We start from the raw sequence: 14,836 nt of genomic DNA, 5'->3' as shown, positions 1-14,836 counted from the left end.
AACGTTAAGGTTATGACATCAAATAAATTTGATGTTTTGTCTATTGATGTTTTTAATGAACCAGAAGATGGACTGAATAAATCAGAAATTCAAGTTGAGGTCCACCATCCACCTCAACAAATAGATAAAATGAATACAAAGAAAAACACCAACGTTAAACCCAACATAACAAGACCACCTCTGAAGAAACCTACTGATAATAATGTTAAATTAAAAACTGCTAATAGGAAGACTTCATCCAAGATGTCTTCCAGAAATAATCCATAGTTTTCTCCTCCATTTTGGAATGGAACTGTCAGGGTTTGAGGGCGAAATATGAAGAACTTAAGCTCCTAATTCATGAACATTCCCCCATAATTGTATGTCTACAGGAAAGTATGCTTGATTCTAACACTCCTAGTCCTCGAGAGTATGTTAGCTATAGAACACCATATACTCAACAAGCAGGGAGCCATGGCGGAAGTCTCATGTACATTCGTCGAGATGTTCCCCAAATACCCATGTCTTTACGTACAGCCCTGCAGGCAGTTGTTGTACAAATTGATATAGGGAGAAAATATACTATATGCTCTCTGTACTTACCTCCAAATGATAATATTTTATATGATTTAGTAGAGGTCATTCAACAACTCCCTCAACCTTTTCTCTTACTGGGAGATATGAATGGTAGACATCCTTTATGGGGTGATATTTTAGCAAACACAAGGGGCAATATTATCTCATCAATTGTCTAGAATGAGGATGTGGGACTCCTTAATACAGGAGAGCCCACACACTTCCATGTTCAGACAGGTACTTTGTCATGCATTGACCTTTCAATTGCAAGCTCTAACTGCCTTCTTGATTTTGATTGGAGGACATTAGATGATTGGCATACTAGTGATCATGCACCAATCATTATAAACACCAACAAGGGTCCGCCTTTGCAAAGATCGCCACGTTGGAATCTAGACAAGGCAGACTGGGTTAAATTTTCCGAGCTAAGTGAAATTGAAGGAAGAGCAGAACAGTTTGAAAGTGTTGATGATGCCATAGACCTACTGAATGGAACTCTTCATACAGCAGGAGTCAATTCAATTCCCAAAACAACAGGGTTATTCAAACGACGACCAGTCCTGTGGTGGTCTTCAGAAGTAACTGCACTCCACAGAGCCACAAGAAGATCTCTAACACGATTGCGTAGATGCAGAACTGATGAGAATTTAACTATGTACAAGAAATGTAGAGCACAGTTCCGTCGTGCCATGAAAGAAGCAAGACGCCAGTCATGGATGTCTTTTGTTTCCTCCATTAACAGTAGAACACCACCATCTTCTATGTGGAGGAAAGTAAAAAAGATAGCTGGCAAATTCACCCCCAACCCACCACCAGTGTTGAAGGTGAATGGCCAGTATGTAACTGAAGCAAATGAAGTTAGCAATGCCCTGGCTAATCATTTTTCAAATGTATCCAGCAAGTGTGAAGGAGCCCCTGGTCACCAGTATAGGAGCACTGAAGAAAAGAAAATTTTAAATTTTGCAACAAGAAGGGAAGAGTCGTATAATTCTCTTTTCACTGAAAGAGAATTTGATTCCGCACTTGCTCATTGCAACGATACAGCCCCTGGACTCGATGGAATTCCATATGCAATGATTAAACATGTACATTTTAATACAAAGCTATTTATTTTAAGCATTATTAATAGAATATGGCATGATCATAGTTACCCAAGTGTTTGGGAACTAGCCATTATTTTAGCCTTTTTAAAACCCGGTAAAGACAAGTTTTTAGCAGCAAACTATCGTCCTATTGCATTGACATCTTGTTTATGTAAAATCATGGAGAAGATGGTCAATGCAAGACTGATATGGTACCTTGAAAAGAAAGGTATTTTATCACCGATTCAATGTGGATTCCGAAAAATGCACTCAACGACTGATGTGTTGATACGACTTGAGTCTTCTAATTGTGAAGCCTTTGCTTCCAAACAGCACCATGTTACAGTATTTTTTGACCTTGAAAAGGCATATGATACCACATGGAGATATGGTATTCTTAAAACCATTCATGAATTGGGATTGAGAGGAGAGCTGCCACTATTTATTCAGGCATTTCTTTCACATAGAGTTTTTCAAGTGAGAGTGGGGGAAACTCTATCAGAGAGTAAGTGCCAGGAAGAAGGAGTTTCTCAGGGTAGTGTGCTGAGTGTAACCCTTTTTGCACTAGCAATTAATGGGATATCCTTAGCCATTCCCCAGGATGTTCTCTCAACATTATTTGTGGATGATCTCTCAATATCATTTGCTGGCACTAGAATGGCAATGGTTGAGAGAAAAATCCAACTCTCTATTGATAAAATTATCCAGTGGGCTGACATGAATGGATTTAAGTTCTCGACAAGTAAAACTACCATTGTCCATTTTTGTCGTATCCGGGGAGTACATCCAGACCCGGATATATACATTAAAGGTCAACGGATACCATGTGTATCGGAAACCAAATTTTTAGGTTTGATATTTGACTGTAAACTTACATGGGTTTCTCACCTAAAAGAGCTAAAAGCTAAATGTGTTGAAGCTCTGAATATCTTGAAAGTATTGTCCCATACATCATGGGGGGCTGACCGCAATACTATTTTAAAATTATACAAGGCCTTGATTTTTTCCAAAATTAGTTATGGTTGTGAGGTATATTCTTCAGCCACCCCAAGACGGTTAAAAATATTAGATTCGATACATCATATAGGTATTAGATTGTCTACTGGAGCTTTTAAAACCTCGCCTATCCCAAGTCTCCTTGTTGATGCTGGAGAGTTACCTCTAGACCTTTACCGAATGTCTTCCATTCTTCGGTATTGGTTTAGATTGCAAAGACTCCCTAACTCTCTAGCCTTTCAGACTGCAAGCCTTGTAAGACACGCATCATACTTTGAGTTGCACCCAAAATCTCGTCAACCTTATGGCTTTCGGGTGAAACGATTATTAAATAGTCTGGATATAATTAGAAATAAGGTACTTCCATTCAAGGTATCATCAACGCCTTCATGGAAGTTACCAGAGATATCTTTTTGTAAATAATTTATTGGAGATAAGAAGAATATGTTAGACATAAAGCCAGGTCTCTTTTTAATGAACATGTTAAAGAACATAGAGGATCAACTTTTATCTACACTGATGGCTCCAAATCTGATGCTGGCGTTGGATTTGGAGTACATAGTAATGGTTTTAATTGTAGAGGTGCACTTCCTCTGACCGCTTCCATATTTACTGCCGAACTGTATGGCATATTAACCGCTATTGAGAAAATAGCGTTGGAGAAGGAGGGTAATTTTACAATTTTTAGTGATACAAGGAGTGTCCTTCAAGCTATGGAAGTTTTTAATTCTAATAACCCTCTAGTTTTAAAGATTTTAGAATGGCTGATCATTATTGGACGGAGAGGTATAACAGTTCAATTTTGTTGGGTTCCAGCACATGTAGGTGTGTCCGGGAATGAGAAGGCAGATTCACTGGCTAAGGAGGCTGCATCCGAGTTGCTGCCAAGAAGGTATCCCATTGCCTGTAATGATTTCTTACCTGACATCAAGAAATTGGTTTGCAATAAATGGCAACAGCAATGGGATAGTCAAGATGGCAATAAAATGAGGGAAGTAACAAATGACATATCTCCTTGGAGGTATAATATGATGCCCCGAAAATGGGAGACGTCTCTTTGTCGTCTCCGTATTGGTCACACTCGGTTGACACATGAGTTTCTGCTGAAGGGCCAACACCAACCGTATTGTGACAACTGTTTAGTACCTCTAACAGTAAGGCATTTGTTGACCGAATGCCCCAATTACAACATCTTGTGGAATAGATATTTGTTTGAGGCTCGAGGTGAGGGTGGCAGGTTCATCCTTGCCAAGATTCTTGGAAATGTGTCTTACCATGCAAGTGGCATTTTTAGATTTCTTTCAGAAGCAGGTCTTCTGAAAAATATTTAACTTTTATGACATTCAATATTTATGATTTTAATTGAATACTCTTTAATTCTTTATTTTATTTAATTTTTCACTTTTGTATACATAAATTAAATGTTACCGGCGTCAATGACCTTAGATGTCAGTATGTCTGAAAACTGTAAATCATTCATTCATTCATTCATTCCCAAAACAACTGGGATATTCAGACGACGACCAGTCTCTGGTGGTCATCAGAACTAACTGCCCTGCACAGAGCCACAAGAAAGTCTTTTAACTCGATTGCGCATGCGCTGTAATGAGGAGAATTTAGTCATATACAAGAAATGTAAAGCACAGTCCCGCCGTGCCATGAAAGAAGCTAGGCGTCAGTTTTGGATGTCACTTGTTTCCTCCATTAACAGTAGAACACCAACATCATCTGTGTGGAGGAAAGTAAAAAAGATAGCAGGCAAATTCACCCCAAACCCACCACCAGTGTTAAAGATAAATGGCCAGTATATGACTGGAGCAATTGAAGTTAGCAATGCCGTGGCTAATCATTTTTCAAATGTATCCAGCAAGTGTGAAGGAGCCCCTGGTCACCAGTATAGGAGCACTGAAGAAAAGAAAATTTTAAATTTTGCAACAAGAAGGGAAGAGTCGTATAATTCTCCTTTCACTGAAAGAGAATTTGATTCCGCACTTGCTCATTGCAACGATACAGCCCCTGGACCCGATGGAATTCCATATGCAATGATTAAACATGTCCATTTTAATACAAAGCTATTTATTTTAAGCATTATTAATAGAATATGGCATGATCATAGTTACCCAAGTGTTTGGGAACTAGCAATTATTTTAGCCTTTTTAAAACCCAGTAAAGACAAGTTTTTTGCAGCAAACTATCGTCCTATTGCATTGACATCTTGTTTATGTAAAATCATGAAGAAAATGGTCAATGCAAGACTGATATGGTACCTTGAAAAGAAAGGTATTTTATCACCGATTCAATGTGGATTCCGAAAAATGCACTCAACGACTGATGTGTTTATACGACTTGAGTCTTCTATTTGTGAAGCCTTTGCTTCCAAACAGCACCATGTTACAGTATTTTTTGACCTTTAAAAGGCATATGATACCACATGGAGATATGGTATTCTTAAGACCATTCATGAATTGGGATTGAGAGGTGAGCTGCCACTATTTATTCAGGCATTTCTTTCACGTAGAGTTTTTCAAGTGAGAGTGGGGGAAACTCTATCAGAGAGTAAGTGCCAGGAAGGAGTTGCTCAGGGTAGTGTGCTGAGTGTAACCCTTTTTGCACTAGCAATTAATGGGATATCCTCAGCCATTCCCCAGGATGTTCTCTCAACATTATTTGTGGATGATCTCTCAATATCATTTGCTGGCACTAGAATGGCAATGGTTGAGAGAAAAATCCAACTCTCTATTGATAAAATTATCCAGTGGGCTGACATGAATGGATTTAAGTTCTCGACAAGTAAAACTACCATTGTCCATTTTTGTCGTATCCGGGGAGTACATCCAGACCCGGATATATACATTAAAGGTCAACGGATACCATGTGTATCGGAAACCAAATTTTTAGGTTTGATATTTGACTGTAGACTTACATGGGTTTCTCTCCTAAAAGCGCTAAAAGCTAAATGTGTTGAAGCTCTGAATATCTTTAAAGTATTATCCCATACATCATGGGGGGCAGACCGCAATACTATTTTAAAATTATACAAGGCCTTGATTTTTTCCAAAATTAGTTATGGTTGCGAGGTATATTCTTCAGCCACCTCAAGCCGGTTAAAAATATTAGACTCGATACATAATGCAGGTATTAGATTGTCTACTGGAGCTTTTAAAACCTCGCCTATCCCAAGTCTCCTTGTTGATGGTGGAGAGTTACCTCTAGACCTTTACCGAATGTCTTCCATTCTTCGGTATTGGTTTAGATTGCAAAGACTCCCTAACTCTCTAGCCTTTCAGACTGCAAGCCTTGTAAGACACGCATCATACTTTGAGTTGCACCCAAAATCTCCTCAACCTTATGGCTTTCGGGTGAAACGATTATTAAATAGTCTGGATATAATTAGAAATAAGGTACTTCCATTCAAGGTATCATCAACGCCCCCATGGAAGTTACCAGAGATATCTTTTTGTAAATATTTTATTGGAGATAAGAAGAATATGTCAGACATAAAGCCAGGTCTCTTTTTAATGAACATGTTAAAGAACATAGAGGATCAACTTTTATCTATACTGATGGCTCCAAATCTGATGCTGGCGTTGGATTTGGAGTACATAGTAATGGTTTTAATTGTAGAGGTGCACTTCCTCTGATTGCTTCCATATTTACTGCCGAACTGTATGGCATATTAACCGCTATTGAGAAAATAGCGTTGGAGAAGGAGGGTAATTTTACAATTTTTAGTGATGCAAGGAGTGTCCTTCAAGCTATGGAAGTTTTTAATTCTAATAACCCTCTAGTTTTAAAGATTTTAGAATGGCTTTTTATTATTTGATGGAGAGGTATAACAGTTCAATTTTGTTGTGTTCCAGCACATGTAGGTGTGTCTGGGAATGAGAAGGCAGATTCACTGGCTAAGGAGGCTGCATCCGAAATGCTGCCAAGAAGGTATCCCATTGCCTGTAATGATTTCTTACCTGACATCAAGAAATTGGTTTGCAATAAATGGCAACAGCAATGGGATAGTCAAGATGGCAATAAAATGAGGGAAGTAACAAATGACATATCTCCTTGGAGGTATAATATGATGCCCCGAAAATGGGAGACGTCTCTTTGTCGTCTCCGTATTGGTCACACTCGGTTGACACACGAGTTTCTGCTGAAGGGCCAACACCAACCGTATTTTGACGACTGTTTAGTACCTCTAACAGTAAGGCATTTGTTGACCGAATGCCCCAATTATAACAACTTACGGAATAGATATTTGTTTGAGGCTCGAGGTGAGGGTGGCAGGTTCATCCTTGCCAAGATTCTTGGAAATGATGTGTCCTACCATGCAAGTGGCATTTTTAGATTTATTTCAGAAGCAGGTCTTCTGAAAAATATTTAACTTTTATGACATTCAATTTTTATGATTTTAATTGAATACTATTTAATTTTTATTTTATTTTATTTTATAATTTTGTATACATAAATTAAATGTTACCGGCGTCAATGACCTTAGATGTCAGGATGCCTGAAAACTTTTAAATCATTCATTCATAATAACTATGCTCCCCCAAAGAAAGCCAAAACCACCAATGTGGCTTGTTGCGGAGCCTAAAGTGAGTAATGGGAATTATTTTAAAATTAGCAAACTAATTCAGAAAAAGGTACGAACCATTGCACCAGGTGATATATCTTGCTTTGGGAAAATAAGCTTCCTAATCCATGCAAAATCATACACGCAATCAGTAATACTGTCTAACCTTATGACAAGCAGTGATGAGGATATGTTAGATGTCAAACCCCACCTAAACTTTAGTTACGGAAGGGGAGTAGTCTTCAATAAAGATCTGTATGAATTTACAGAAGAGGAAATACTAGCCATGTGCCCATTAACAGTGTGGAAAGTGCATAAGATTCCTGGGATGTCAATGATTATCCTTACTTTCCAGGATGCTGATGTGCCTTTCCACATCGATATTGAAAATGAAAGAATAAAAGTTCGACCTTTTAAACAAAAGCCCTTACAATGCTTCAAATGTTTCAAATTTGGACATCCCTCTAAAGTTTGTAAAAATGTGTAGCATCTGTGCCAGTCCTTATCATGGAGAGTGTACACTTGAGCCCAGCTGTTTGAATTGCAATTCAAACCATAAGTCAACTGACAGGAGCTGTGAGATTTATAAGTTTGAAGAAGCAGCCCTCAACAAATCCAGTGTAGAACACATAAGTGTAGGACATGCCAAAAGACTACTGAAAAAACCAAACAGCTATGCAAAGGCACTGAAATCAAGAGAAAATATACCACAAGAGTCATCGAACCCACATAGTGCTGCCAGTAATTCCAAGAAAAGAAATACATCATCTAATGATAGTAAAGTTTTACGTGACAAGGTAAGCATATTGCCTTCCAAGGCATTGCCACTGTGTATTAAAACTGCAACACTGCCCACTTCTATACAAACTTCATCCCCCATTACCAGCAATAGTACTAACCTCTCTCAGGCCATGTCCTTGCCTGATTTGATTGAGGTTCCACCCAAAACAAAGTTACCAGGTACACCTGTGGTAGGGAAGGTGCAAAAACCTGGTAGATCCTCACCACCTACAAATAGGAAAAGAGAGAGACCTCCATCTCTCTCACCCCCTTCCATAAGAAATATTAGAGTTATGACATCAAATAAATATGATGTTTGTCTGTTGCTGTTTCTGATCACCCAGAAGACAATTTAAATAAATCAGAAATTCAAGTTTAGGTCCACCATCCCCCTCAACAATTGGATCAGAAGGACAACAAGAAAAGCACAAACAAAAAACCATATTTATCAAGACCCTCTTTAATAAAACCACCGGGAAATAGCATTAGATCAAAGATTGCTAATGGGAAGACTTCATCTAAAAGCTCTTCCAAAAAATAAACCATAGTTTTTTCCTCCATTTTGCAATGGAACTGTCAGGGTTGGAGGCGAAATATGAAGAACTTAAACTCCTAATTCACGAGCAATCCCCCATAATTGTATATCTACAGGAAAGTATGCTTGATTCTAACACTCCTAGTCCTCGAGAATATGTTAGCTATAGAACACCATATAATCAACAAGCAGGGAGCCATGGCGGAAATCTTGTATACATTCGTCGAGATGTTCCCCAAGTACCTATGTCTATATGTACAACCCTGCAGGCAGTTGTTGTACAAATTGATATAGGGAGAAAATATACACTTTGCTCTCTGTACTTACCTCCAAATGATATTATTTTATATGATGACTTAGCAGAGGTCATTCAACAACTCCCTCAACCTTTTCTCTTACTGGGAGATATGAATGGTAGACATCCTTTATGGGGTGATGTTTTGGCCAACACAAGGGGCAATATTATCTCATCAATTGTGGAGAATGAGGATGTGGGACTCCTTAATACAGGAGAGCCCACACACTTCCATGTTCAGACAGGTACCTTGTCATGCATTGACCTTTCAATTGCAAGCTCTAACTGCCTTCTTGATTTTGATTGGAGGACATTAGATGATTGGCATACTAGTGATCATGCACTAATCATAAACACCAACAAGGGTCCGCCTTTGCAATGATCGCCACGTTGGAATCTAGACAAGGCAGACTGGGTTAAATTTTGTGAGCTAAGGGGAATCGAAGGGAGAGCAGAACAGTTTGAAAGTGTTGATGATGCCATAGACCTACTGAATGGAACTCTTCATACAGCAGGAGTCAATTCAATTCCCAAAACAACAGGGTTATTCAAACGACGACCAGTCCCGTGGTGGTCTTCAGAACTAACTGCACTCCACAGAGCCACAAGAAGATCTCTAACACGATTGCGTAGACGCAGAACTGAGGAGAATTTAACTATGTACAAGAAATGTAGAGCACAGTTCCGTCGTGCCATGAAAGAAGCAAGGCGCCAGTCATGGATGTCTTTTGTTTCCTCTATTAACAGTAGAACACCACCATCTTCTGTGTGGAGGAAAGTAAAAAAGATAGCTGGCAAATTCACCCCCAACCCACCACCAGTGTTGAAGGTGAATGGCCAGTATGTAACTGAAGCAAATGAAGTTAGCAATGCCCTGGCTAATCATTTTTCAAGTGTATCCAGCAAGTGTGAAGGAGCCCCTGGTCACCAGTATAGGAGCACTGAAGAAAAGAAAATTTTAAATTTTGCAACAAGAAGGGAAGAGTCGTATAATTCTCCTTTCACTGAAAGAGAATTTGATTCCGCACTTGCTCATTGCAAAGATACAGCCCCTGGACCCGATGGAATTCCATATGCAATGATTAAACATGTACATTTTAATACAAAGCTATTTATTTTAAGCATTATTAATAGAATATAGCATGATCATAGCTACCCAAGTGTTTGGGAACTAGCCATTATTTTAGCCTTTTTAAAACCCGGTAAAGACAAGTTTTTAGCAGCAAACTATCGTCCTATTGCATTGACATCTTGTTTATGTAAAATCATGGAGAAGATGGTCAATGCAAGGCTGATATGGTACCTTGAAAAGAAAGGTATTTTATCACCAATTAAATGTGGATTCCGAAAAATGCACTCAACGACTGATGTGTTGATACGACTAGAGTCTTCTATTTGTGAAGCCTTTGCTTCCAAACAGCACCATGTTACAGCATTTTTTGACCTTGAAAAGGCATATGATACCACATGGAGATATGGTATTCTTGAAACCATTCATGAATTGGGATTGAGAGGAGAGCTGCCACTATTTATTCAGGCATTTCTTTCACGTAGAGTTTCTCAAGTGAGAGTGGGGGAAACTCTATCAGAGAGTAAGTGCCAGGAAGAAGGAGTTGCTCAGGGTAGTGTGCTGAGTGTAACTCTTTTTGCACTAGCAATTAATGGGATATCCTCAGCCATTCCCCAGGATGTTCTCTCAACATTATTTGTGGATGATCTCTCAATATCATTTGCTGGCACTAGAATGGCAATGGTTGAGAGAAAAATCCAACTTTCTATTGATAAAATTATTCAGTGGGCTGACATGAATGGATTTAAGTTCTCGACAAGTAAAACTACCATTGTCCATTTTTGTCGTATCCGGGGAGTACTTCCAGACCCGGATATATACTTTAAAGGTCAACGGATACCATGTGTATCGGAAACCAAATTTTTAGGTTTGATATTTGACTGTAGACTTACATGGGTTTCTCACCTAAAAGCGGTAAAAGCTAAATGTGTTGAAGCTCTGAATATCTTAAAAGTATTGTCCCATACATCATGGGGGGCAGACCGCAATACTATTTTAAAATTATACAAGGCCTTGATTTTTTCCTAAATTAGTTATGGTTTTGAGGTATATTCTTCAGCCACCTCAAGCCGGTTAAAAATATTAGACTCGATACCTCATGCAGGTATTAGATTATCTACTGGAGCTTTTAAAACCTCGCCTATCCCAAGTCTCCTTTTTGATGGTGGAGAGTTACCTCTAGACCTTTACCGAATGTCTTCCATTCTTCGGTATTGGTTTAGATTGCAAAGACTCCCTAACTCTCTAGCCTTTCAGACTGCAAGCCTTGTAAGACAAGCATCATACTTTGAGTTGCACCCAAAATATCCTCAACCTTATGGCTTTCGGGTGAAACGATTATTAAATAATCTGGATATAATTAGAAATAAGGTACTTCCATTCAAGGTATCATCAACGCCTCCATGGAAGTTACCAGAGATATCTTTTTGTAAATATTTTATTGGAGATAAGAAGAATATGTCAGACATAGAAGCCAGGTCTCTTTTTAATGAACATGTTAAAGAACATAGAGGATCAACTTTTATCTATACTGATGGCTCCAAATCTGATGCTGGCGTTGGATTTGGAGTACATAGTAATGGTTTTAATTGTAGAGGTGCACTTCCTCTGACCGCTTCCATATTTACTGCCGAACTGTATGGCATATTAACTGCTATTGAGAAAATAGCGTTGGAGAAGGAGGGTAATTTTACAATTTTTAGTGATGCAAGGAGTGTCCTTCAAGCTATGGAAGTTCTTAATTCTAAACCCTCTAGTTTTAAAGATTTTAGAATGGCTTTTCCTTATTGGACGGGGAGGTATAACAGTTCAATTTTGTTGGGTTCCAGCACATGTAGGTGTGTCCGGGAATGAGAAGGCAGATTCACTGGCTAAGGAGGCTGCATCCGAGTTGCTGCCAAGAAGGTATCCCATTGCCTGTAATGATTTCTTACCTGACATCAGGAAATTGGTTTGCAGTAAATGGCAACAGCAATGGGATAGTCAAGATGGCAATAAAATGAGGGAAGTAACAAATGACATATCTCCTTAGAGGTATAATATGATGCCCCGAAAATGGGAGACGTCTCTTTGTCGTCTCCGTATTGGTCACACTCGGTTGACACATGAGTTTCTGCTGAAGGGCCAACACCAACCGTATAGTGACGACTGTTTAGTACCTCTAACAGTAAGGCATTTGTTGACCGAATGCCCCAATTATAACATCTTGCGGAATAGATATTTGTTTGAGGCTCGAGGTGAGGGTGGCAGTTTCATCCTTGCCAAGATTCTTGGAAATGATGTGTCCTACCATGCAAGTGGCATTTTTAGATTTCTTTCAGAAGCAGGTCTTCTGAAAAATATTTAACTTTTATGACATTCAATTTTTATGATTTTAATTGAATACTCTTTAATTTTTTATTTTTTATTTTTTACTTTTGTATACATAAATTAAATGTTACCGGCGTCAATGACCTTAGATGTCAGGATGCCTGAAAACTTTAAATCATTCATTCATTACCGAATGTCTTCCATTCTTCGGTATTGGTTTAGATTGCAAAGACTCCCTAGCGCTCTAGCCTTTCAGACTGCAAGCCTTGTAAGACACGCATCATACTTTGAGTTGCACCCAAAATCTCGTCAACCTTATGGTTTTCGGGTGAAACGATTATTAAATAGTCTGGATATAATTAGAAATAAGGTACTTCCATTCAAGGTATCATCAACGCCTCCATGGAAGTTACCAGAGATATCTTTTTGTAAATATTTTATTGGAGATAAGAAGAATATGTCAGACATAGAAGCCAGGTCTCTTTTTAATGAACATGTTAAAGAACATAGAGGATCAACTTTTATCTATACTGATGGCTCCAAATCTGATGCTGGCGTTGGATTTGGAGTACATAGTAATGGTTTTAATTGTAGAGGTGCACTTCCTTTGACCGCTTCCATATTTACTGCGGAACTGTATGGCATATTAACCGCTATTGAGAAAATAGCGTTGGAGAAGGAGGGTAATTTTACAATTTTTAGTGATGCAAGGAGTGTCCTTCTAGCTATGGAAGTTTTTAATTCTAATAACCCTCTAGTTTTAAAGATTTTAGAATGGCTTTTCCTTATTGGACGGAGAGGTATAACAGTTCAATTTTGTTGGGTTCCAGCACATGTAGGTGTGTCTGGGAATGAGAAGGCAGATTCACTGGCTAAGGAGGCTGCATCCGAGTTGCTGCCGAGAAGGTATCCCATTCCCTGTAATGATTTCTTACCTGACATCAAGAAATTGGTTTGCAATAAATGGCAACAGCAATGGGATAGTCAAGATGGCAATAAAATGAGGGAAGTAACAAATGACATATCTCCTTGGAGGTGTAATATGATGCCCTGAAAATGGGAGACGTCTCTTTGTCGTCTCCGTATTGGTCACACTCGGTTGACACACGAGTTTCTGCTGAAGGGCCAACACCAACCGTATTGTGATAACTGTTTGGTACCTCTAACAGTATGGCATTTGTTGACCGAATGCCCCAATTATAACAACTTGCGGAATAGATATTTGTTTGAGGCTCGAGGTGAGGGTGGCAGGTTCATCCTTGCCAAGATTCTTGGAAATGATATGTCCTACCATGCAAGTGGCATTTTTAGATTTCTTTCAGAAGCAGGTCTTCTGAAAAATATTTAACTTTTATGACATTCAATTTTTATGATTTTAATTGAATACTCTTTAATTTTTTATTTTGCTTCATTTTTTTATTTTTGTATACATAAATTAAATGTTACCGGCGTCAATGACCTTAGATGTCAGGATGCCTGAAAACTTTAAATCATTCATTCATTGAGACTCGAGGTGAAGATGACAGGTTCATCATCCTTAAGATTCTTGGGTGGGATGTGTTGCACTATGTTAGCTGTATTTTTAGATTTATTTCAGTAGCAGGTCTTCTGAAAGCTATTTAACTTTTGTATGAACCTCTTCGCTTTTATGGTTTTACATTGAATTTCCTCTTATTCTTTATCCATAACAAACGATACCTGCATCAATGACTGTTGATGTCAGAATGTTGGAAAATTCAAAATTAATCCATCAATCAATCTATGTTGACTTCAAAGTATGAGGACCAAGGGATGTGGGTGGGTGTGGGTGCTCTCCAGCCATGGAGGTACCATTTATCAGCTACTTCCCTTGGTTTGGGCTTCTACACTGGCCATTCCTGGAGGACAGGATATGCAATTAATTTTATTTTGTGAAATCTTGAAAGCTAGCATTTTGAAGATATAATCAATGAGAGACTGAGATAAGTATCAAATTAATTAGTTTTGTTATTAAAATTATGATTTTTAAGCCCTTTACTTTTGTTTTAATGTCGATAAGCTCCCTTGAAAATCATTTAGCTACTATATTCTGTGTGATGAATTAGATTTTTAGACAATAAAATTCGATTTATAAGATAATATACAGTTGTTGTACTCTATTTATATTTTTCATTATTCAACAGCATTGTACAACATTATTTTACCTCACACAGGAGTTACTTCACATGGGATGAGTTGTGAGGTATGCAAGATGAAAGCGCACAAACGTTGCTCATCTAAGGCAGTAAATAATTGTAAATGGACCACCTTGGCTTCTGTGGGTAAAGATATCATTGAGGATGATGAAGGAGTAAGTTTTAAAATAAAATTATTATTCATACACTGAATTATAAACCTGAATTTTACTAAATTAATTGTTGCTGCAGCTTGTTACCTGCAAGTATAAATGTAGATGATAATTCAGTTTAAAGTTAAATACAGATGTTAATGGTTGAGCAAAAAAAAATTTATTTCTCATTTTGTCTTGTTTAATGAATTCCAGAACCTGGCTATGCCTCACCAGTGGTTGGAGGGAAATTTACCTGTGTCTGCCAAATGTGCTGTTTGTGATAAGACGTGTGGCTCTGTGCTAAGGTAAATTTTCACAATATTTATATAGCTTAAA

The 14,836-nt window shown here is 38.2% G+C and overlaps 1 protein-coding gene across 2 annotated transcripts in view; it reads left to right on the top strand.

The window, feature by feature from the left end:
• The window catches only part of LOC137615280 (diacylglycerol kinase delta-like), a 359,466-nt gene that overhangs the window by 119,322 nt on the left and 225,308 nt on the right, over positions 1–14,836 (top strand). For both annotated transcript variants that reach the window (XR_011039202.1, XM_068345009.1), the window contains exons 3-4: positions 14,385–14,521; positions 14,714–14,805. Coding sequence is in view for 1 of the 2 variants with exons in the window: in XM_068345009.1 (XP_068201110.1) it covers positions 14,385–14,521; positions 14,714–14,805 (229 nt within the window). In the remaining variant the exon portion in view is untranslated. The remainder of the gene's footprint in view (positions 1–14,384; positions 14,522–14,713; positions 14,806–14,836) is intronic.

Source organism: Palaemon carinicauda, chromosome 21, assembly GCF_036898095.1.
Source record: "Palaemon carinicauda isolate YSFRI2023 chromosome 21, ASM3689809v2, whole genome shotgun sequence".
In the NCBI taxonomy this organism is placed as follows: domain Eukaryota; kingdom Metazoa; phylum Arthropoda; class Malacostraca; order Decapoda; family Palaemonidae; genus Palaemon; species Palaemon carinicauda.
This window is presented reverse-complemented; position numbering and strand designations above follow the sequence as displayed.